The 22,517-nt window shown below is 40.5% G+C and overlaps 1 protein-coding gene across 1 annotated transcript in view; it reads right to left on the bottom strand.

Moving 5' to 3' along the window:
* SLC1A1 (solute carrier family 1 member 1) overlaps nt 1-18,696 on the bottom strand; it is a 46,247-nt gene extending 27,551 nt beyond the window's left edge. Inside the window, exons 1-2 of the mRNA XM_081321931.1 lie at nt 18,337-18,696; nt 8,836-8,976 (exon numbers count right to left, since the gene is read on the bottom strand). Of these exons, the coding sequence (XP_081178057.1) occupies nt 8,836-8,976; nt 18,337-18,436 (241 nt within the window). The 5' untranslated portion in view covers nt 18,437-18,696. The remainder of the gene's footprint in view (nt 1-8,835; nt 8,977-18,336) is intronic.
* Nucleotides 18,697-22,517: the final 3,821 nt, after the last annotated feature.

Here is a 22,517-nt window from a genome sequence, read left to right as displayed (position 1 = left end):
CTATTGGGAAATTATTCTTTTTAATATAAGCATGAAAAAGAAAAGCATGCACCAGAAACACCATAGTTTCCTTGGTCGCCCTCCAAATATTCATCAAATGAAAATGTGCAAAACATGCTGTAAAATCAGTAAGTACTGTAGGTACAACTGATATCAACCAAAATCCCAATAATGTATTGCAAGGAGAGGAATTTGGAACAATATGGAAGCCATAAAAATAAATACAACGGAGAGTGGAAAAGATGCACAATTTTTGTTTTATCCATACAGTATTTATCTTGTGGTGATAATGAGAGGACTTTAAGATCAAAAGCTAATAAACCTTACATCATGGCTCACCATGCGCTTACATCAAGACCCCATAGACTTGAGTATCAGCAGCTTAACAATGATATTGAAAACCCTTCTCTTTTTTCCCTTATATTTTAATTGTTGTCAAATTTGCTTTGTTCATCTTTTTTTCTTTCCTTTTTAAAAAACGTTCACAAAGAATGCTAAATATCAACACAACGAAAGCTTTAATACTAAGTAATCAGTTTAAGATAGAAATTTTTATTGCACAACAAATACTTCGATGCAATCTGCAGTGTCTTTTTTTATTATATTCAATTCTGCCTGAAACACCTAAATAATCATGTTCATTAAGAGTGACTTTAAATTTTAACGAATATTAATAGTACTTCTCTCTCTTTTTACCTTCACTCTAAACATTACAATGTTAATAAATGTTAATTAATATTGAACCAATTCAATATTGTAATGTATTATGTATATTTTACAATATAATAATAAAAAAGGAAGCATCTGTATAATAAAAAAGGGGAAAAAGAAAAAAAGGACAGAAGGTGGAAGAAACCTAATAATGCTTTGCCACAAGACTGAATAGTAGCTTGAAAGAAAGTCTGTTCAGAGTGAAGGTAAAAAGACTATTTTGTACATGTCCACAGCCTGTGCATATCTCCTTGTGAACATTTAACCAGGACTCTTTGGTCTTCACAGTTGCAGACTTCTGTGGTAGACAACCTGGCCCTCAAAATAAATTTACAACAAAGAACAACCCTACCCAGAACGTTATGGTGCTATTAGTAAACAAAGCAGCTAAAAAAGCCACAATACTAGAATTTACAAACAAGAAAGAGACAGGATGAGAAAAATTTGGCAATACACAGAACTGTGAAGACAGTTCTAAAAGCTGAAAATGAGCTATGTGAGCATTCAACATAGTAATCATGTAGTACATCCATACCAGAAGAAAGAAAGAAAAAAGAAAGAAAGAGAGAGAGAGAGAGAAAGCAAGAAAGAAAGCAAGAAAGAAAGCAAGAAAGAAAGAAAGAAGAAAAAGAAAGAAAGAAAGAAAGAAAGAAAGAAAGAAAGAAAGAAAGAAAGAAAGAAAGAAAGAAAGAAAGAAAGAAAGAAAGAAAGAAAGAAAGAAAGAAAGAAGGAACCAAAAGGACAAAAGTAATTCCAGGGAATGTGAAACAACTGAAGACAATGATAAATCAAAGGATGAAAAAATTAGACCATACTTTTAAAGAACAGAACTCCTGTGCCATTGGTGAGGGATCAATACACATATTATAATCCCCACAAAGGTGTGACGGACAAATTAGTAAAAAAAAATTCACAGAGCCACGGAGGTAACTCTTCCAGAAATAATTGTGAAATGGGCCCCAGTTGATGATAAATAGAGGCCATCAATAAAAGGGCCAACTGCTGCCTCAATTTAGTACCAGTCTGAGTGAAAATAAAAATTCCCAACAGCCAAGACTGAATGAAAAATCACAACCGCCTTTCTCTCTTTCCTACATGAGAAAGCTTGACAGTCATAGCTATTACCTGAAGCTCATTAGATAGCAAGAGTGGCTGACTCATTTTTGCAAACTACGTTTCAGTGACTAATGCCAGAGAGATATAAACATTTACTTATATATCCTATAAGCATGTACCGTATATACTTGAGTATAAGCCGACTCGAGTATAAGCCGAGACCCCAATTTCACCCCCAAAAACTGGGAAAAGTTGTTGACTCGAGTATAAGCCGATCCGCCGTTCTGCAAGCCTCCGCCGCCGGCGGAGGCTGGATCCGCGCTCTGCAAGCCTCTGCCGCCAGAAGAGGCTCGATCCGCCATTTTGCAAGCCTGAATACACAGGAATACCCTGTGTGGCCGCGGCTCTCGGGGAAGCCCTGGCTGTCCGCTTCCTCGCTCCACGCTGCCATTCGGGGCCCGCGCATTCCCCGGGCAAATCGCGGCGCCCAGCAGGCGAGGAAACACGCCCGCTCCAGTCGCCCCCCCTTCCCTCAGGAGACGCGAAGCAAGTGACCGCCCGGAGCTTACCGAGGACTTGCGCGCGGCCGAGGCTTCGGTGCTTCCAGGATCGCGCGCACCTCTCCCAAGCCGCCGCCGTCTGGAGACCTGCCGAAGTTTGGGGAGGTTTGGGGAGGTGCGCGCGCACCTCCCCAAACCTCCCCAAACGTCGGCAGGTCTCCGTTCCTCCGCGCAGACCTGCCGACGTTTGGGGAGGTTTGGGCGCCTCCCCAAACCTCCCCAGGTCTCCGTTCCTCCGTGCAGACCTGCCGACGTTTGGGGAGGTTTGGGCGCCTCCCCAAACCTCCCCAGGTCTCCGTTCCACCTGCCGACGTTTGGGGAGGTTTGGGCGCCTCCCCAAACGTCGGCAGGTCTCCGTTCCTCCGCGCAGACCTGCCGACGTTTGGGGAGGTTTGGGCGCCTCCCCAAACCTCCCCAGGTCTCCGTTCCTCCTGCCGACGTTTGGGGAGGTTTGGGCGCCTCCCCAAACCTCGGCAGGTCTCCGTTCCTCCGCGCAGACCTGCCGACGTTTGGGGAGGTTTGGGCGCCTCCCCAAACGTCGGCAGGTCTGCGCGACATTTGGGGAGGTTTGGGGAGGCGCCCAAACCTCCCCAAACGTCGGCAGGTCTGCGCGGAGGAACGGAGACCTGCCGAGGTTTGGGGAGGCGCCCAAACCTCCCCAAACGTCGGCAGGTCTGCGCGGAGGAACGGAGACCTGGGGAGGTTTGGGGAGGCGCCCAAACCTCCCCAAACATCGGCAGGAGGAACGGAGACCTGCCGACGTTTGGGGAGGTTTGGGGAGGCGCCCAAACCTCCCCAAACGTCGGCAGGTCTGTGTGGAGGAACGGAGACCTGGGGAGGTTTGGGGAGGTGCCCAAACCTCCCCAAACGTCGGCAGGAGGAACGGAGACCTGGGGAGGTTTGGGGAGGCGCCCAAACCTCCCCAAACGTCAGCAGGTCTGCGCGGAGGAACGGAGACCTGGGGAGGTTTGGGGAGGCGCCCAAACCTCCCCAAACGTCGGCAGGAGGAACGGAGACCTGCTGACGTTTGGGGAGGCGCCCAAACCTCCCCAAACGTCGGCAGGTCTGCGCGGAGGAACGGAGACCTGGGGAGGCGCCCAAACCTCCCCAAACGTCGGCAGGAGGAACGGAGACCTGGGGAGGTTTGGGGAGGCGCCCAAACCTCCCCAAACGTCGGCAGGTCTGCGCGGAGGAACGGAGACCTGGGGAGGTTTGGGGAGGTTTGGGGAGGCGCCCAAACCTCCCCAAACGTCGGCAGGAGGAACGGAGACCTGGGGAGGTTTGGGGAGGTTTGGGGAGGCGCCCAAACCTCCCCAAACGTCGGCAGGTCTCCGTTCCTCCGCGCCCTGCCTGCCTGCTTCTTTCCGCTGCGGAAAGAAGCAGGCAGGCAGGGCGCGGAGGAACGGAGACCTGCCGACGTTTGGGGAGGTTTGGGGAGGTGCGCGCGCACCTCCCCAAACCTCCCAAAACTTCGGCAGGTCTCGGACGGCGGTGGCTTGGGAGAGGTGCGCGCGATCCCGGAAGCACCAAAGCCTCGGCCGCGCACAAGTCCTCGGTAAGTTTTTTTGTTGACTGGAGTATAAGCCGAAGTGGAATTTTTCAGCCCAAAAAGTGGGCTGAAAAATTCGGCTTATACTCAAGTATATACGGTAAGACTTGAATTCATCAATTAAGAAAGTCTGTTTAGAGTGACTAGGGGGGCTTTCGCCCAGGTTCGCCTGGTGCACCAGTTGCGGCCCTATCTGGACTGGGATGCCCTGTGTATGGTCACTCATGCACTCGTGACCTCTCGTCTGGACTAGTGCAATGCTCTTTACATGGGGCTTCCCTTGAAGACCACTCGGAGGCTCCAACTGGTACAGAATGCGGCCGCGAGAGTTGTCTTGGGAGTTTCCCGGTACTCCCATGTTACACCTTTGCTCCGCGAGCTACATTGGTTACCAGTTGTCTTCCGGGTGAGATTCAAGGTTTTGGTTATGATCTTTAAGTCCTTACATGGCATGGGTCTGGGGTACCTCGGGGACCACCTGCTGCCGGCGTCAACTTCCCTCCGCCCTGTGCGTTCCCACAGAGAGGGCCTCCTCAGGGTGCCTCCGGTCAGAGAATGTCGACTGGTGGCCCCCAGGGGGAGGGCCTTCTCTGTGGGCGCTCCGGCTCTTTGGAACCAACTGCCAGTTGAGCTCCGGATGGCACCGGACCTTCGCTCCTTCCGGCGCGGTCTGAAGACCCATTTATTTGAACAAGCTGGTCTGGCCTGATGGGGGACGTTAGGGTTTTTAATGGGTTTTTTATATTGTTATTGTTTTTTATCTGGGCACTTGTTTAATTCTCTTTTAATTTTTGTATTCGCTATTTATATATGCCCTGTTCACCGCCCTGAGTCCTTCAGGAGAAGGGCGGTATACAAATTTAATAAAATGAAATGAAATGAAATGAAATTCATCAATTAATTCAATTTTATGACTGCCCACTTGCCAGTCAACTTGAAAGCAAGCTTTTTGAAGATGTCCTCTGGCTGAGCTGAGGTAGACCTACTAAGAAAACTGGGGACAAAAAAAAGTGAAGCTGAGCCAGTTGAGTCTAGCGGTTATAGTGTCAGGAAGAAAGATAAAGACCACGAGTTCCGGTCCCAGTTTAGGCGCAGAGCCAGCCAGGTGACCTTGGGCCAGTCACTCAATCTCAGCTCTTGGAAACAGGCAGTGACAAACCATTTCTGAAAACAACCTTGCCAAGAAAACTGCAGGGACATGTTCAGGCAGTTGCTAGATGTCAACACTGACTCAAAAGGTTTCATTGTTACTTTCTGGGAGGAGGCTTCATGGTATCCAAAGCAGAACATCGAAATTCAGTTACAGTTTTGTTTCATACAGTATTAACCTTATGATCTCTCAAGCTTCCTCTTTCCACTATGTATTCAAGATGGACAGTGATGAATATTTATATATATTTACATGTAAGGGTATGGGTATATATATATATCGTATATAGCATGCTTATATATGTGTTATGCATGTGTACACTTTTGAGAGCAGGCAACAGAACTTCATTTTTAATGTGTGCCAGTGTGCTCACAATAAAAAAATGACAATAAAGATTATCTATCTATCTATCTATCTATCTATCTATCTATCTATCTATCTATCTATCTATCTAAAGTGTGTGTGCATGCACACATACCTCTCATAGATTTGAAATACACAAACACAAAATACACATGTCAGAGAAAAAGAGAGAGAGATATTTATATGCTACTCCATCCCCGAAATACTTTCTACAGTATGATGACAATAGTAAAACAATTTAGGAAAAGTGGAAACTGAAAGAAAAAACAACATAAAAATGAAGACTATTATTAATGAGGAATAATAAAAATACAAACAAAACCGAGGATAGAGGCTCCAACATATATCAGATTTCCTTGCAGGGTTTTCTTAAAAAGCCAAATTTGTACAGTTCTCCTAAAACTCAGCTGAATGGGGGCTCATCTGATCTTGAGAAATAAATTATTCCAAAGAACGTGCAGCTGGATTACAGTGAGTAGTCAATACATCATTTCATCCCAAATGTAACACTAAACATTGTATTGTTAATTAATTCATGTAATGTTAATGATAGAAGTAAAATGACTTCAGAATAATGGAAAAAATCTTCCCAGCCTACAAAACAAAGAGGAGACAGACTAATCTACCAAGAAAACTTAGTCTTTATAGCATATACCATACCTTACTCCACTAGCTTAAAAGACAAATCTATACATGGATATTACTGGATGCATACTATCAACATTAAACTGACCATATACTCTGCAAACACAGTAAAAAAAAAAGCTCTATTCAGTCAGCAAGAACAGGAGCTGGTGCTAATTGCAGCTCAGATCAAAACTCATTACAACTTAAGGAAAATGAATAAAATCATCAAACCAATAAGTTGCTACTTCAGCAATATTCTATATGATTATGTGGTAAAGGTAAATTATAGATTTAATAGATTAGATTTGACAAATAAGTGCCTGCAGAACCTTAGGTTGCAATTCACGATAAACAAACCATTCCTGCTGCCAAAAGATAAATATATTATCAAACATTCCTTCCAGTGCTGCCAATTAAAAGGTGCCAAAGTGGGTCAACATAAATATATTTCTAGAGACTCATACGGACACCCTGCCTTTCTCTAGTTCCTACCCTGGCAATCTTGTATTCATAGGCAGCTTTCTTCCATAATTCACATTTATTTGAATGACTTGGTTTCTTATTAATATTTACAAAAAGGCAACCCAAATATTTTTTTCAAGTAGTCATTGTTAATTAACTTCAAGCCTTAATACATGATTCTGTGATTTCCCAACTCTAGAATTACTAGAGTTCATGGCCTGAATCATCCTTGCTATATAGCTTTTCTGCTTCATTTTTTTTCTTTCTGCTGACAGCTTTGTACTATATATGGTTTTCCCCACCCAGATACAGTTCTTGTGGGATTAGTACCAATTACTATCCATTTATCAGTTGTGGAGTTAGAGATGACCTTAGAATTCACCTAATCCATGCCCCTGCTAAGTGAAGGACTTCATCTTTGACAGATGGTCATTCTGCCTCTGAAGATCTCCAGCAAATTATCACTTCATGTGGCAACCTGTTCTGTTGCTGACAACTCATATAGACAGACAGTTCCTCCTGCTAGAACCTATTTAGTTTTAAGGAAGTTAGCCAACTGAGTCCCAAAAATATTTGTTGATTGTTTTACATGGTGAACTCCCACGAGCCCTAATAGAGTCTAGCAGTTTCTAAATCCTATAATGACAACAATAACAATTCTCCTTCTGTCTGCTAGGATAATAGAGAATGAGTCCACTCCCTCATCTATGTGATTAGCAATATATTGCAAACCTTATAATTTTGTAGTTATGCTGCTCCTAATTTGTTTTCAATCACAAGGTTTATATATTGTCTTTTTTCTTTCTCTCACATCTGTGTTTTCATAAATTGCAATTTATTACATAGAATTTTTATTGTCCTCGTTAAATAACAACAAAGTTGTAGGAGATACTCAGAATCCAGCATGTTTATTTCAAGTCTAATAGTTCCTTGCTTTGTGGTAAGAAGCCATGTTACAATTTATTATATTGCACCCCCATTCCACTACAGAAAGTGTTTTACTTGATATATTTTTTTAAATTTTAATTCCATTTATATCCCGCCCTTCTCCGAAGACTCAGGGCGGCTTACAAGCTTACAAGCTTAGCAGTAGCCTTCATTCTATGTATGTGCCTGCTTATTAGGGCTTTCACACACACCCCAGCGGCATTATTACAAAGTCAGCTTAATTGCCCCCAACAATCTGGGTCCTCATTTAATTAATCCATTTAAAGTAAAAATGTACAATCTATTAGTCATGTGCGACTAATAAAGACCCACCAAATTTGTATACCCCTGCTTTAATCTTCTCCATTTACCAATCCATTTTTTCTTGTCTGGAAAAGAGGAAGTTAAACTGTGAATATAAGCCTTAATTGTTTAAACCTATTCTAACCTTAAAGTCCCTGGTTATTTTAGCAGGAATAGGATTATTCAGTGTGTGGGTGTATTTCTACCACTGAGTGAGTTCTTATTTTAAGTATTTGGGGAAGAGAACCCAGATTTTATTCTACATTGAGTATTTATTTTCAATTGTTGATAGTCAAACTCCATTTTATTGGAAATATTAACAAAGAGAGACTTTGTAGGCCTCGACTTTCAATCATAATTGAGCCCAAAATTTATGTTGTTAAGTGAGACATTTGTTAAGTGAGTATTGCCCCATTTTACTACCTTTTTTGTCACAGTTGTTAAGTGAATCACTGCAGTTGTTAATGATACGGTTGTTAAGTGAATCTGGCTTCCCCATTGACTTTGCTTGTCAGAAGGTTGCAAAAGGTGATTGATCACATGACTCCAGAACACCAGGGTCATGTGATCATAAATATGAATCAGTTGCCAAGCATCTGAATTTTAACCAGATGTCCATCGAGAACAATTGTGTGAAAAATGGTCATAAGTCACTTATTTTAGTGCCATTGTAACTTTGAATGGTCACTAAATGAACTGTTGTAAGTTGAGGACTACTTGTAACAGTTCCTCAAGCATCCCATTCTTGTAAAATGTGCTGTTTCTTTAACAAATTAACAAGATATATTAGAAGCTTGTTTTAAAAATATCAAAAAAACAATCGTGCTATGACTCAATTAGCAACATATTTTTAAAAGGCAGAAATATGATTTTCAGACCTGCTGGATATTTAGACTAAGATTTTGTTTGGATTATTTAGAAATCATTTACTTGCCTTTGAAAGAGTTTGATTTTTCTAATACTTTTCAATAACACAACTCATCCTCACAAAGTTGATTCACTGGGAAACTTTTACTAAAGTAGACACAGTACCAGACTGGAACAAGTCTAAATATGTAATATTTTTAACTAAATAAGTTTTTAACCTCTGTTAAGAAAAAGACAAATGCAAACACCATTTTTCTTACCTGTTATCATGCTTGATATAATTAATGGCAATATGATGAGTTTGAGCATTCTCATCAGAACTTCTCCAGGAAATGCAAAGTAAAATTTGTCCAGGTTGGAGAGCTTTCCATATTCCCGAACAGCAAGTCCTAGTCCTATTCCTAAAATGTGAAATAAATTACAAAATAAGACATATTAATAAAAAGAGAGAAAGGAAATGAAGGATTGATTGTTAAAGACTGTGACTTTGCCCCCTCCTTTTCCCACCTCAGTCTCAAACAGTCACACTATTAGGGGCAGCAACATTTGCTGCACAGATCGTAACTTCATATATGAAGAACAATTTTTAATTAAGGTATATGGCCTTACCATTATGCTTTATCACCTAGGCCAGGGGTCAGCAACCTGAAACAGTGAAAGAGCCACTCGGAACCGTTTCCCTCACAAAAGGAAAAACTGGGAGCCGCAAAAAATGTGTGCGCATGTGCGTACATGCACGCATGCACAGAACAGGGTTTGACTGAAGAGTGGAGCCAAGGCGAGATATGCACCTACCCTGCATATTTGAATTGATTGGTTGAACTTTTTTAGTCCCACTTTTTTTTTTACTGCACGTGGCAGATGACTGGAAGACACAGGAGATGGCTGAAAGAGCCACATGCGGCTCCGGAGCCGCGGGTTGCAGACCTGTGACCTAGGCATTATGTCTGGGGAAATGAATTATACAAATGTTCAGTTTACTGAGCAGTAAGATTAGCGTGATCATTTGTATTGAGTGTTATTTCCTGCCACCCATTTGGATCCTTATGTGTGGTAGAGATCAGAGAGTTTTGCTCAGAGCCATTAGAGAATTTAGTCGTCAATATTAGTAGCCTGGGGCAGATGGAAGTAATGTTTGCCAAACTACAGAGCTTGAGAGTTAAGGATACCTTTAAATTACTGCTTTATCTCATAGTTTTCAGATTTTAAACTTAAGATCTCCATTCCAACTGGTATGTGTGTGGTTGTGTGCACATATACAGACATAGATTAACTTAAAACATTTGTTATTTTGGCTGGCTATTTTTAAAGAATGTAGATTTAACAATAGCATGTTTGATTGAACCATATTTTAACAGTGGTTGTAGGTGTCTCTTGCTGAAAAATACATTGGCAGGAAGTATGGGACAAGGTGTTAAGACTGGGTTCCTCGTCACTGGGTTCATTATAAAAGGAACCCAAGTTTACTAAAATAGCTGGAGTCAGACAATATGCTAAGCCAAAATGTATGGGTTTTTTTTTAATGTGGCTTCATCCGAAATCTCTGAAATTTACAGCATTATACTTATAATGTAATTAGAGGATTGATTAATGTACCTTTTGTGAAATTACATATAACCCCCTATTTGGATCTGTGGGGTTCTTTTTTCTTTTTAACTCAGCCATTAAGTAATAACACACTTTGTCTGTGAGTTGATCCAGCTAACTAAATTTAGTCATAGATAATACTTGTACTGCTAACTTATTTTTGGTTTTAAAGGTACAGGACAGATGTGTAAGACAGATATAGTTTCAACTGTGTAACACTTTTTCTGGGAATTTTCTTGACTGATTTCCATAGGATTTTCCTAAGTATATATGTTTGCCTAAAGTCAGATTAATTCCGGCACAATGAATTAAATTGTTGCTATTTGGATTTTTCATACTATTATCTTTAACAGATAGCTGTAACTCAATAAATGTAACTCTGTTTTAACAGTCAACTAAATGTTTATTCAGTACCAACTCTCTCTATAAGGTGGAAACTGCAATAGCTCAGAATAAATTCTGTAAAATGCCAAAATATCTTTTAGAAAACCCATTATGGACACACAGATTTCATCTCTGCAGCTTGATTTTTTTATTATACCATACGTTTGTTCTACTGACCTATATTTTCCTTAACTGTTTCAATTGTTTAAAGAGCTATAAATGTAAACTACTTTGTTAATATTTGCACTGAACTAGATGACAGTGACTTGACTCTCTCTTAAATAGGAACATAAGAATAGGAGTTTTGTGTTTATAAATGCTTATTTTTTATTAAATACTTCTTTATCTAACTGACTTTGTACTTCATGAAAGAAATCTATACTTTTAATTCAGATTCTGAAAAAAGGTAAACCATGGTATTTAAGATATGTACTTCTTTATGATAATGTAAACCAAATCAAAGTTTCATCATGGACAGTATATCACTCTGTTGATCATAAAACTAGATCACCAAATAATTAACCCAGCCTCCTTCTTCCAAGTGGAATGCAATAAGGATATGAATATAACTCTCCCCACTATGTGATATTTTTCACCTTTTCCCTTTCTACTTTCTAGCAAGTTTCCTCTTTGCTAGAGAATTACCTGATAACAGGAAAGAATTCTCATCAATGATTTGTTAAGCCTTTGAAAGGATGAGAATTAAAGCAAGCTAAGATGAAAAAACCAGAAACCTTGACAATGCATGCATGATGTGGAAATATATTTAGAAATTGTATCAAATGATTTAACCTTTGTTTAAGTTTAGATTGCTCATCGGATTTCTAGAAGAAGCACAAGGAATTTACTTTTCAGTAAAAACTGAACAGCTATACTTTTGAGATTAGCATTATCTACCTGAGGAGCCATAGAAACCTCATTTAATGTAATAACAAGGAGTAATACAGTAGAGACACTGAAGAAAACAATTGACATCCTGGTAAACTTGTAAACTTACTGCTAAGCTTGTAAGCTGCCCTGAGTCTTCGGAGAAGGGCGGGATATAAATGGAATTAAAATAAAATAAAATAAAATAAAATAAACAGCTATAGAACGTCTCAGATGAGTTTTGAATTACTCACGTTCAATCCCACCCCATTTTCCCACCCTATGACTGTTTATATAGTTATATATCTAAAGAATGTATTTTCTACTCTGCAATTAAATATTTCTGTTTTCTGTTCTCTTCCTTCTGTATAATTAGACAAATGCCCCTCGAAACATTGTAGTTCAATTATGTTAAGGGTACTGTATATAAATCTTTGGAGAAGTGCATTCAGTACACTATAGGCAAAAACCTGTAGGCAACTTCAATATTGTAATTTGGGGTCAATGAGGATTCTTTTATTTCCAGGAAGAATTTAACAAACTCTGACTGGAGCTTGATATACAACCATTTGTTTAACAACTGTTCAAAGTTACAACAGCACTGAAAAAGGTGACTTATGACTGGTTCTTGAAGTTATGACCATTAAAGCATTGCCATGGTCACAAGATCAAATTTTGGGTGTTTGCCGCATCTTAGAGTCATGTGGTCACTATTTGCATTTGGGATAGTCAATGAAGGCAACTAGATTCGCTTAATGTCCACATGATTCACTTAAAAACTGCAGTGATTTGCTTGACAGTCACAGCAGAAAAGGTTATAAAATTGGGTATGACTTGTTGAACAACCATCTTGCTTAGCAATGGAAATTCTAATCCCAATTGTGAGGACTAGCTGAGGACTAACTATAAACTTTTTGTAGTAGACAGAAGATGAGTTGTGTGTTTTTTTCTCTCCAGGCTTTCATCACTGGAAAGAACCTGATTCTTTTCAAGCCTTCATATCCCTAGTTGAAAGATAGAGGAGGGAGGTGCCTGGCTATCATTGGCCAATTTATCCTTTTGAAATCTACCATTACACTATACTTTGCAATGAAGTATTGCAAAAATCAAATGTATTCATAGATGTATCAGCAAATCCTTTTGAACATAGTGAGACTGATAACGACATGAGGTTGCACATCAGTGCACACTTATTATGCACACTCTGCATCTGGAAAATAAAATGTTCAACTAACTCTCTTTAAGCTGCTATTCACTAACATTAAGGAAATAAAGAATAAGCAATATTTTGAGTTTTAGTCTCAAAGAAGTATGGTGAAGTTGAAATTTGACAGATTTGCAGATTTCAAAATAAATTGAGTTACAAAAAGTTACATTCCCATTTAAATAAATGGGGCTTTGCTTGTATGTTACCTTAAAAATAATTTTTGCCAGACCAAAGTATTTTTTTCTTGAGAAGAAAAATGGGATCAACTGCTGATTGTAATATAAGTCATTACACATCTACTCAAATAAAAATGTTTCTGTTTGAGAAAACTAACAGGAAATATAATGAAACTATGATACATGGGACCTTGATGTAATAGACTTTGCACATATCCAAACTCTTATTTGTTGCAATTTGTGTCATTTCCTTAATAATGTAAATTGTCACAATTATGTAATTTGTATGATTTTTCATAATCACCCAGTTGTTGCTGTAATGTCATACTTGCTGATTTACTGGACATTTGTTAATAATGGAAAACCATCCCTGCAATTGATTCATTAAAACAAGGCTTCAGTATATGAATATAATGCTTGGTTATTTTGGTGATATTGGCTATGGATGAAAAAAAATACATGTAAGGGAATAATTCTGCCAAAAAGGAAACTGAAAGATAAAGTACATTTTGTGTGTGTGTGGGTGTGGGTGTATGTTTGTGTAAAATAGTTGCAAGCAATGAATTCAAAAAGAGTAAGGAAAAGGTGCATTAAAATGCAGAGTGAAACAAAAATTTTAGACGTGAGTGAATGTAAAACAAAAAATCTCCAAAAGAATGAAGGAATTAAAACTAAATGTGATGAAATGGTACAGGATAATGAAATGAAAGAATGCTAATGTTCTAGGTAAGGGAATGAGAACAATATATCCAAGAACAAAATTGATGAAATGGAAGTTATAAATGCCATGAGAATTTTTTAAAAATGGTAAGGCTGCAGGTGTAGCCTATATAGATGTAAAAAATGGATATTACTTAGAAAAAGACTGTATAACATTTAAGATACATGTGAACTCTGAATCTGTGCCCAGTAACTGATAGTTCAGAATAATTGTTCCACTACAAAAAGGGAAAGAATACAAAAACCAAGAGGGAATAATATTTGATGGCAGTATTCTGACTATAAACAAAATTAGGGAAGTGTGGTTTGCTGTTTACCAACTTAGTAAAAACAAATGATAAAGCATTTGATAAAGTGGATGAGCTTGTATTAAGGAATATTATTCCTGACTATGAAGTTGAATGTTGATGGCTGAAGATGAGAGCAACATATTTATTTATTTATTTTATTAAACTTATATACCGCCCTTCTCCCGTAGGACTCAGGGCGGTTCACAAGGTTTTTTAAAAATAATGCAACAAGTTACAAAAATTAAAAACAATTAAAATAATTACACTAACCTTGCAATATAACCCAGTTACAATTAAAAATACAATTAAAACCCCAGTTAATACTCTCAGTCTAGGCCAGAAAGCTCGAAGAGCCAGGTCTTCAGGTCCCGGCGGAATGAGCGGTCAGGGGCAGTCCTAAGCTCTACAGGCAGCTGGTTCCAAAGGGCCGGCGCACCCACAGAGAAAGCCCTCCCCCTGGGTATTGTCCGCTGGCAATCTTTTACCGGCGGTACCCTGAGGAGACCCTCCCTGTGGGAGCGCACTGGACGAAGGGAGCTTGATGCCGGCAGCAGGTGTTCCCTCAAATATCCCGGACCCAAGCCATTTAGGGCTTTATAGGTCATCACCAGCACCTTGAATCTCACCCGGAGGGCAACCGGAAGCCAATGCAGCTCGCGTAGTAGAGGTGTTACATGGGAGTATCGGGAAACTCCCATCACAACCCACGTGGCTGCATTCTGCACCAGCTGAAGCCTCCGAGTGGTCCTCAAGGGCAGCCCCATGTAGAGAGCGTTGCAGTAGTCCAATCGGGAGGTCACGAGCGCATGAGTGACTGTGCGCAGGGCATCTCGGTCCAGGTAGGGCCGCAACTGGCATACCAGGTGAACCTGGGCAAAGGCCCCCCTGGTCACAGCTCCTATATGATCTTCAAAACTGAGCCGCGAATCCAGGAGGACGCCCAAGTTGCGAGCCCTATCGATGGGGGGTAACACCTCACCCCCCATCATTAAAGATGGAATGGACTTGTTAGTCCGAGATGCCGGTATGCACAGCCACTCAGTCTTGGCAGGATTGAGACAAAGCCTGTTTCTCCCCATCCAGACCTGGACCGCCTCCAGGCAACAGGACATCATGGCGAGGGCATCACTGGGTTGATTCGGGGTAGAGAAAAAAAGTTTGGTATCATCAGCGTACTGATGATACCCCACCCCGAAACCACGAATGATCTCACCCAGCGGCTTCATATAGATGTTGAACAGGAGGGGAGAGAGAACTGACCCCTGAGGAACTCCACAAACAAGAGGCCTCGGGGCAGACCTCTGCCCTCCCGTCAACACCGATTGCGAGCGGCCCAGGAGAAAGGAGGAGAACCACTGCAAAACAGTGCCTCCCACTCCCAACCCCCTGAGACGTTGCAATAGGATACCATGGTCGATGGTATCAAAAGCCGCTGAGAGATCTAATAGAACTAGCACAGAGGAGCAACCCCTGTCCCGAGCCCGCCAGAGATCATTCACCAGCGCGACCAATGCCGTCTCCGTGCTGTACCCGGGCCTGAAACCCGATTGGTATGGGTCCAGATAATCATATGATGGAAATAAAACATGAATGAGAATAAATTCCATGATAAGGAAATGCAAAGATTCTTAGCTAAGAAACTAATGATTTATAGGGAATGTTGAACAAATAATATGTAGTGAGCAATAGAGATTTGAAATTAACATTAAAGATAATGGTAGCTGCATAAGACAGGGGAAATGAAATTATATATATGTGGTGAAAAACAAGAGCAAACTTATTAATTTGTGTAAAATATTTAGGAGAATTGGGAAAAGAGACAAATTTTAAACCATACAAATACCAGTTTGTTGTGAGGAATAAATATTTCATAACAGAAGTAAAAAGTGGTGAGAATAAAATTCTCCTTCTACACACTTTGCTATATAGAACTGAGAATTGAATATCTCAGGAAAAATGTGAAAATAAATTGAATACAATGAGAAGGGTTAGGTAAGAAGTGTGTGTAGTAAAAGAAGCAGAATGAATAATAAATGAATGGGAATTGAATATAAATATAAGTGACCAGTGTGAAAAATGTACTTTCAGGAGATTTCCTCCATACAGAGGGAACAAATGAGGGCCAACATGTAAAACAAATATATAAAGGGAAGACCAAAAAGCTATGGTTGGATGGGATTAATAAGATACCCTGAAAGAAAGAAGTAAGACATTTAAAGAACAAAAGGCAATGTATGAAGTAGTATATGAAACAAAGTTAGTTTGTAAAGGTAGAAAAGTATGGCGCAGTATATGTCAGTATAAGGCAGATTTGGTATGTTTCTATTTCTTTTTCCATTTCATGACATCATTATTATGGCTTATTATCTTCCTTTTTCTGAACTTTTCATAATTTTGCATTTCTCATAAAGTAGTAATATGATGGATAAGTATGTAATTAATGCCCCAGTCCCAAGAGTGTGTGTGCGTGTGTGTGCGCGCACACACACACACACAAATAAATAAATAAATAATAAATATTTGGGGAAATCTAAACTGAAATTAGTTGTATGGTATATTCGAAAATAAGCATCTATCTTTAGTAGTCAGTCACGCTGGAAAACCAGTTTGTGCTATATATGGCTTGGATAGCATAGAAAGTGATGGCACCATTTTCAGGAATGGAAAGTAGATGAAAGTTTTGGTCACCTACATCCTAAAGCATACCAACCATGATTTCTTGAAAGCTTTTCAACTCCTTTACAATCAGCAGCCATACATTTCCACGTAATAAACAAATACAATGTTGTGTGTTGCAAACTAATTCAATACTGTATATTGGATCTCTGCATGTGTGTGAGGGTCTAATCACAGTGGAGTGCATAGGCTGTCTCTGAGTTTCTGTATTCCTCCTGAGTTGCATTAGTGAATGTTTCTGAGTATGCACACACCACAGATTGCCAATTCTGTTCTCTGGGCCACATGACCGCAGGGGAGGAGGGAGCCTTATAATGAAGGGGGTGAAAAATATTCCACCTTGCTGCTTTACTGCATCTCCCATAAGGAAAGCATTTTCAAACTTGCTTTCTTTTGTTGACTTCATCTTCCATACTAAACTTGGCAAATTTGGCATGCTGACAGGGGAAGATTTGAAGTCTATACATCCAAAAGTTGCCAAGATTGAAAAATACTGCACCACATCAAATACTGTCTCATTCTATTACACCTTCAGACAATTATCTTGCTGATGGTAGAGAGACCATACTCCTTTATCTATTTTCTTCCCAACATTGGTTTGGTTTGTAAAAGCTAAAGATATTCTCAAGTCAAGTTCCCAGTGACTAAATAAGGACATTTATTGTTTTCTTGCCAATATGGAAGTGGCTCATTACTACCTACTTTTGTGATGTTTTTCCAACAGCTTATTGCCTTCGAATGTCTTGATTGCCCTCCTTTCAAATAGGAACTACTAGATCCACCCTGGCTATCTTACACAACCAACTTCACTTTGATGCTGCTGCTTAGGTTTCTGCAGTCCTACTTGGGTATAAGTGCTACTAGACACAGAACAACCTGTTTCTAAATAAACACAGTTAATCTCTCACCGCTGACAACCCTACTACATCTACTTAGCCAGAAACAAATTTCATCCAGTTTCACTTTAGATTAGAGAAGGCATTTCTAAAACATCAGAAGGGATCCGAAACCTTCGTAATTTTATCATTAACATGACCCACAGTTGAAAGACTGGGGGAAGGCAGAAACATTTTAACAGAAAGGAATGTTCCTTTAGATAAACATACTCAATTAACTAACAGCAATGGGACTAGTCCTGTGAAAAGGTTTCCATTTCTAAATTGGATCACACCTGACACCAAGGTAGACATGGAGCTGTTGAACTCTATGGGACACAATTCTAAACAGATAGCTTTAGAATCATCTCTAAGCAGACCAGAAAGATTTGGCCATTTAAGTGCTGTGATTTCTTAATTTGAACAACTTTTACAGAGGGCAGTGCTGAACTAGCTCTTCAGGGCGGTGCTGAACTAGCTCTTCAGTGCTTGGTAGTATTTCACCATTACCGGCAATTTGGATTTTTTTTTTTAAATTCCATTTATATCCCGCCCTTCTCCGAAGACTCAGGGCGGCTTACAAGCTTAGCAGTAGCCTTCATTCTATGTATATGCCTGCTTATTAGGGCTTTCACACCCCTCCCAAGCGGCATTATTACAAAGTCAGCTTAATTGCCCCCAACAATCTGGGTCCTTAAAACGAAGAATCTAGTTTTGTCCACAAATTGCAACAGGACTGATGAACTTTCCTTAATGTACATCCTGCATACGGACTGTGATATCACCACCCGGGCACCTCTTCCTCAGCCAGTCTAACCCTCCCAGCCTGCTAACTGATCTTCCTCTGCTCCCAAGAGCCCTAGCCCTTCTTCAGCCGGAGTGCCAGAGGGAAACGTCCAGCCTGCATAGTCTTTCAAGGAATCTCCTTCGCCGCCCGCCCGCCCGCCCTTCCCTCCCAAAGGGTCTCCCCGCGACTCACCCAGAACCACGGCTAGGATGGTGCTGAGAAGCAGCCAGTTGTTCTTCAGGAACCGCTTGCAGTCGCATCCCTCCTTCTTGCCCGGCGGCTCCTTCCCCATGGTGTCTCCGCTTAGCCGCTGTCGCCGAAGAGAGGCTGCCGCGGGAGGCGGGCGGGACCCGGAGCGATCCGTGGGCGCGGCGTCGGAGGGCAGGTGGAGGAGCGGAGGGGCCGAGGCGTCAACGGCGGCAAGGCTGCGGCTCGCGCTCCCCGGGCTGCCGTCGCGTTCCAGCGCGGAGATGTCTGGGCGCGTGTCTGGGGAGGCGCGTGGGGCCGTCAAGTCTTCCGCCGTGCTCGCGGCAGCCGGGCGCGTTCGCAGCTCTGCGGGTCTCGTCCGCTGCTTCTGCTGCCGCCGCCGCCGCCGCTGCTGCTGTCTGAGGCTGCTCGACGCAGAGGCGGAGAAGCGGCTCTGGTGCGCGCGCGCTCTCTTTCTCTCTCTCTCTCGCCTCGGCCGCGCTCTGCCGCCTTCGGGCTGAGGCGCCCGCCCTGCCCTTGCCCGGCTGCCCTGCGCTCCATTTGCGCCATCCTGTTTGCAGAGAGTGGGAGGGGGGGGGCGGCACCCAACCCGCTTCCCTTCCGCGTGCTTGCGACGGCTGAAAGTGCACAAAGAGGAAGCAAATTCGAGGCGTAGGGCTGTAGGGCTTTTCCCAAACCAACCTTCTCCTGAGGTAAATTGGTATATGAAGAAAAGCAGCCGAAGAGGAAATTGAGCTGGCCTTTTTTCTTTCGCCCCGCTCCCCGCGCTATTAAGAGAGAGTCATCCTCGCTTCTTTCCCAGTTGGGAAAGGCTGTGATAATCTTTGGCGGTCTTTGTCAGAGCTTACTGCTTGGATGGGAGACCAACAGGGAATCTTAGGGCTGTGGGGCCTCGTTGCTCTTGTGAGCTTGGTTGTTTTCTTGCGGACACTTCATTACCCAACTAGATAATATCATCAGTGTGCCACAATGAAATGAAATGTATACAAGCAAACAACAAAGCTCAGAGAGCACCAAGTACCTCACAATTCAACCCTGAGCTATAAATATTCTTTTCTATTGAAATCTTAGAGCAGTAATCTAAATGAGCGAGTTTAAAACATTCTGGCTGATCGCTGTACTTTTGCCAAAACAAAAACAAAAACCCCACATAGATAGTTGATGTAACTACCTGAAATAAATCAGAACACTTTTGTCTAATGTATCTGGAAGATGCCTACTGTAATGTATCTAGAAGGGCAAGATTGATCAGGACCATAGATGGGAGCTGATGGACCAATTATAAATCATGATCATTTATAACAATGGTTTATTGACTAAATAATGGTGATTTGACTCAGAGAGGAGATACACACACACACACACACACACACACCAGAGTTCATCTCTCCTTACAACCCCCAAACAAGCCATATTTTGTGAACCAGGCTGTTTGCTGAATAGCCCAGCCACCATGTGTATTATTCCTATAATACTGATGAAAATGAATTCCCTCCCCCACCTATTTCACACAATATTAGAGTTTATTAAAACAAAAAGATATTGGAGAGAAATCTGTGCTGTTATTCATCAGACTGTTACTATGATGATTTTGGCAGATGTAAAAGAATGACAAATAATAAGTTGTCATTCACCCCATCTTGACTGACACTTTACCTTCTTTTCCATAAAGGCCATTCCATATGCATTTTTTTTCTTTTTTGGTCTTTGAGGAAGAAAAAAAAAAAGAAAAATACTTGTTTAGCTTATTTCTTCTTTGACTGGCATGTAAAAAAATCTACAGCTATTTCCATCTTTTAAAAAAATCTGTATTTTAAAGTTATATAGGTCATACAGTACTACAGCTGTGTATTGCTGCATACATTTAGTGAACTCAGATATGATTGTACATCAACCTTAATAGTATGTTCCTATCATCTTTTAAGCTGAAAATCGGAATGGGTGAAGTTAAAATACATGAGCATGTATTTTCAGACATGCTGTATATTGCAAGGATGAACTGAATAAACCAGTAAAGTTGTAGTATTACAATACTTGGAGAGCTGGTTAGGCATAGTGGTTATGGTATCAGGCTAGAAGCTGGGAGACCGTGAGGCATAAAACCTCAGAGATCCCTTTAGGCATAAAACCAGATAGGTGACTTTGGGTCAGTCACTCTCTCCCAGCCTTAGGAGGCAGGCAAACCATTTCTGAAATCTTGCCAAAAAAACTGCATAGACTTGTCTAAGCAATTGCCAAGAGTCAACACTGATTCAAGGGCACAATAAATAAATAAATAAATAAATAAATTATAATACTAAACCCTTAAAAACTGCTCATTTTGAGAACTGCTAGAATGGAATGAACACTGCAAAATATTTTGACCAGGAACAATTGAATTGAACTGTGAACTACTGAACTGATTATGGAATTGAACTGTGATAATAATTATCTTTTAATCTATTAATCTGTTCTGATGACAAACTAAAATAAAGTCACGAAAGATAAGTGAGATAAATTGGAGGAATACATATATTATCTCAAAATAAGAAAAGGGCGAAACACAGATGAATATAAATAACAAGGATAAAAATGCTTTTATTTCTTACAATTTAACGTGAATTCCATCAGAGTATATATTATTTTTCTCTGGTACATGCCAACAACTATGAATGGGGAGAAAAATTCCAAACTCAAAACAGTGTTCTTGAAACATTTGGATGAATAAGCAGTTCTTTTTTAAAAATGGTTTTAATATGGGGGTTGAAAGATATTGGCACCTATCCTGGTAAAGATTCAACTTAGCAGTTTCTGTATGGGAAACCAAATACAAATCTGTAATAAATATGTCCCTGTCAAATGAAAAAGAATTAAATGTATCACAAACCAATGCATCAGTCCTAAAATTGCTGAGGTTGTTTAAAAATTAACACAATAATGAAAAAGAATACCTGAAAACTTTTATTCTGGAAACATTTGTAACTATCTAAATCATATCTTCAATGAATATACTTGGTCAGCAAACAAAAGGCAATATTTTATTTGATTGTTTTTAAGAATTTTCCAAATCTTTATATAGAATTGATTTCCTCTTAACATTTCTCTCTAACAAAGACCTTAGAGAATTAGTTCCAAAAATAATACACGTGGAAAACACTGTGCTAGAAGTAGCCATATCTGCCAAATTATTAGGAATGATTAGGAAAGTTCAAATCCTGCCAAGATTATAAAAAACTGAGCCAAATTTTGGGGATCACAAATTAAAATAAAATGTAAGCTAGTCAAGTTGGTTATTCTGCAAACTCAGCTACTTTGTTTAGTTTATGGTTGTTCAAACCTCAATACTGGGTAAATAAACCATGGTTCAATTAACCCAAAGTCGGATCATGTAAATAAACACAAAGTTCTTCAGCTGATAGTCTCTGTCAATGATCTGTAGCTTGATCTTTGAATTAAAGTTATTTCAATTTTTGATATTGCCGAATCAGGTGTATTTAATGTATATTGTCTGTGAAATGCTCACCTTGCTGTTTTTTGACAGCAAAAGCACTACGCTTTTATTCTAGGATGTAGCCTACCTGTTAACAGGAGCCTTTTCATGGACTTTTTATGGTGTGGCTTCCTAAAAGTATGTGGGTCAAGGAAAAGAAACAGTAATAGACAGGACAAAACTTGGTGTACAGTAGATTTATTTCATTTTTCAGGTTCCTTTTTAAAATAGAGAAAGATTCCTGGTATTTAGGGGAGCTGCATGCAGCCATGGAGCCTTAATGGTGCATCGGTTATGTGGAAAATTACAAAAGCCACTGTAACCCTTCTAGATTTGCTCATATTCCCTTTCAAGTCCTTTCCATAGCCTAGGCTTCTTGGCCTTGCTATCTTTCAGAAGTAGCAGAGAGCAATTTGCAGCAATCTCAGAAGATAAGGAAAGTTGATTTGGAAGGAGACTTGACTTGCCACTTGTCTGCCTTGTTATTTATTCAGGTTTTCTTCTGAAGTAGTTTAAGCTTTGGAATCCTTGGCTGCTCATGGTCAACATCCTGTCTTTACAGTCCAAGTCAGGGATTTTTACTCCAACAGAAGAGAATATTTGTAGCTCAGGGTTAAACTGTGAGGTGCTTGATGTTCTCGGTGCTTGGTTGGTTTCTTGAAGACATTTCTAGAAGCACCTTGTAGCACTGGTGATG

Source organism: Vipera berus (genome assembly GCF_964194415.1).
Source record: "Vipera berus genome assembly, chromosome: 2".
In the NCBI taxonomy this organism is placed as follows: Eukaryota; Metazoa; Chordata; class Lepidosauria; order Squamata; family Viperidae; genus Vipera; species Vipera berus.
Note: the sequence above shows the minus strand (reverse complement) of the source record. Positions and strands in the feature narration are given on the sequence as shown.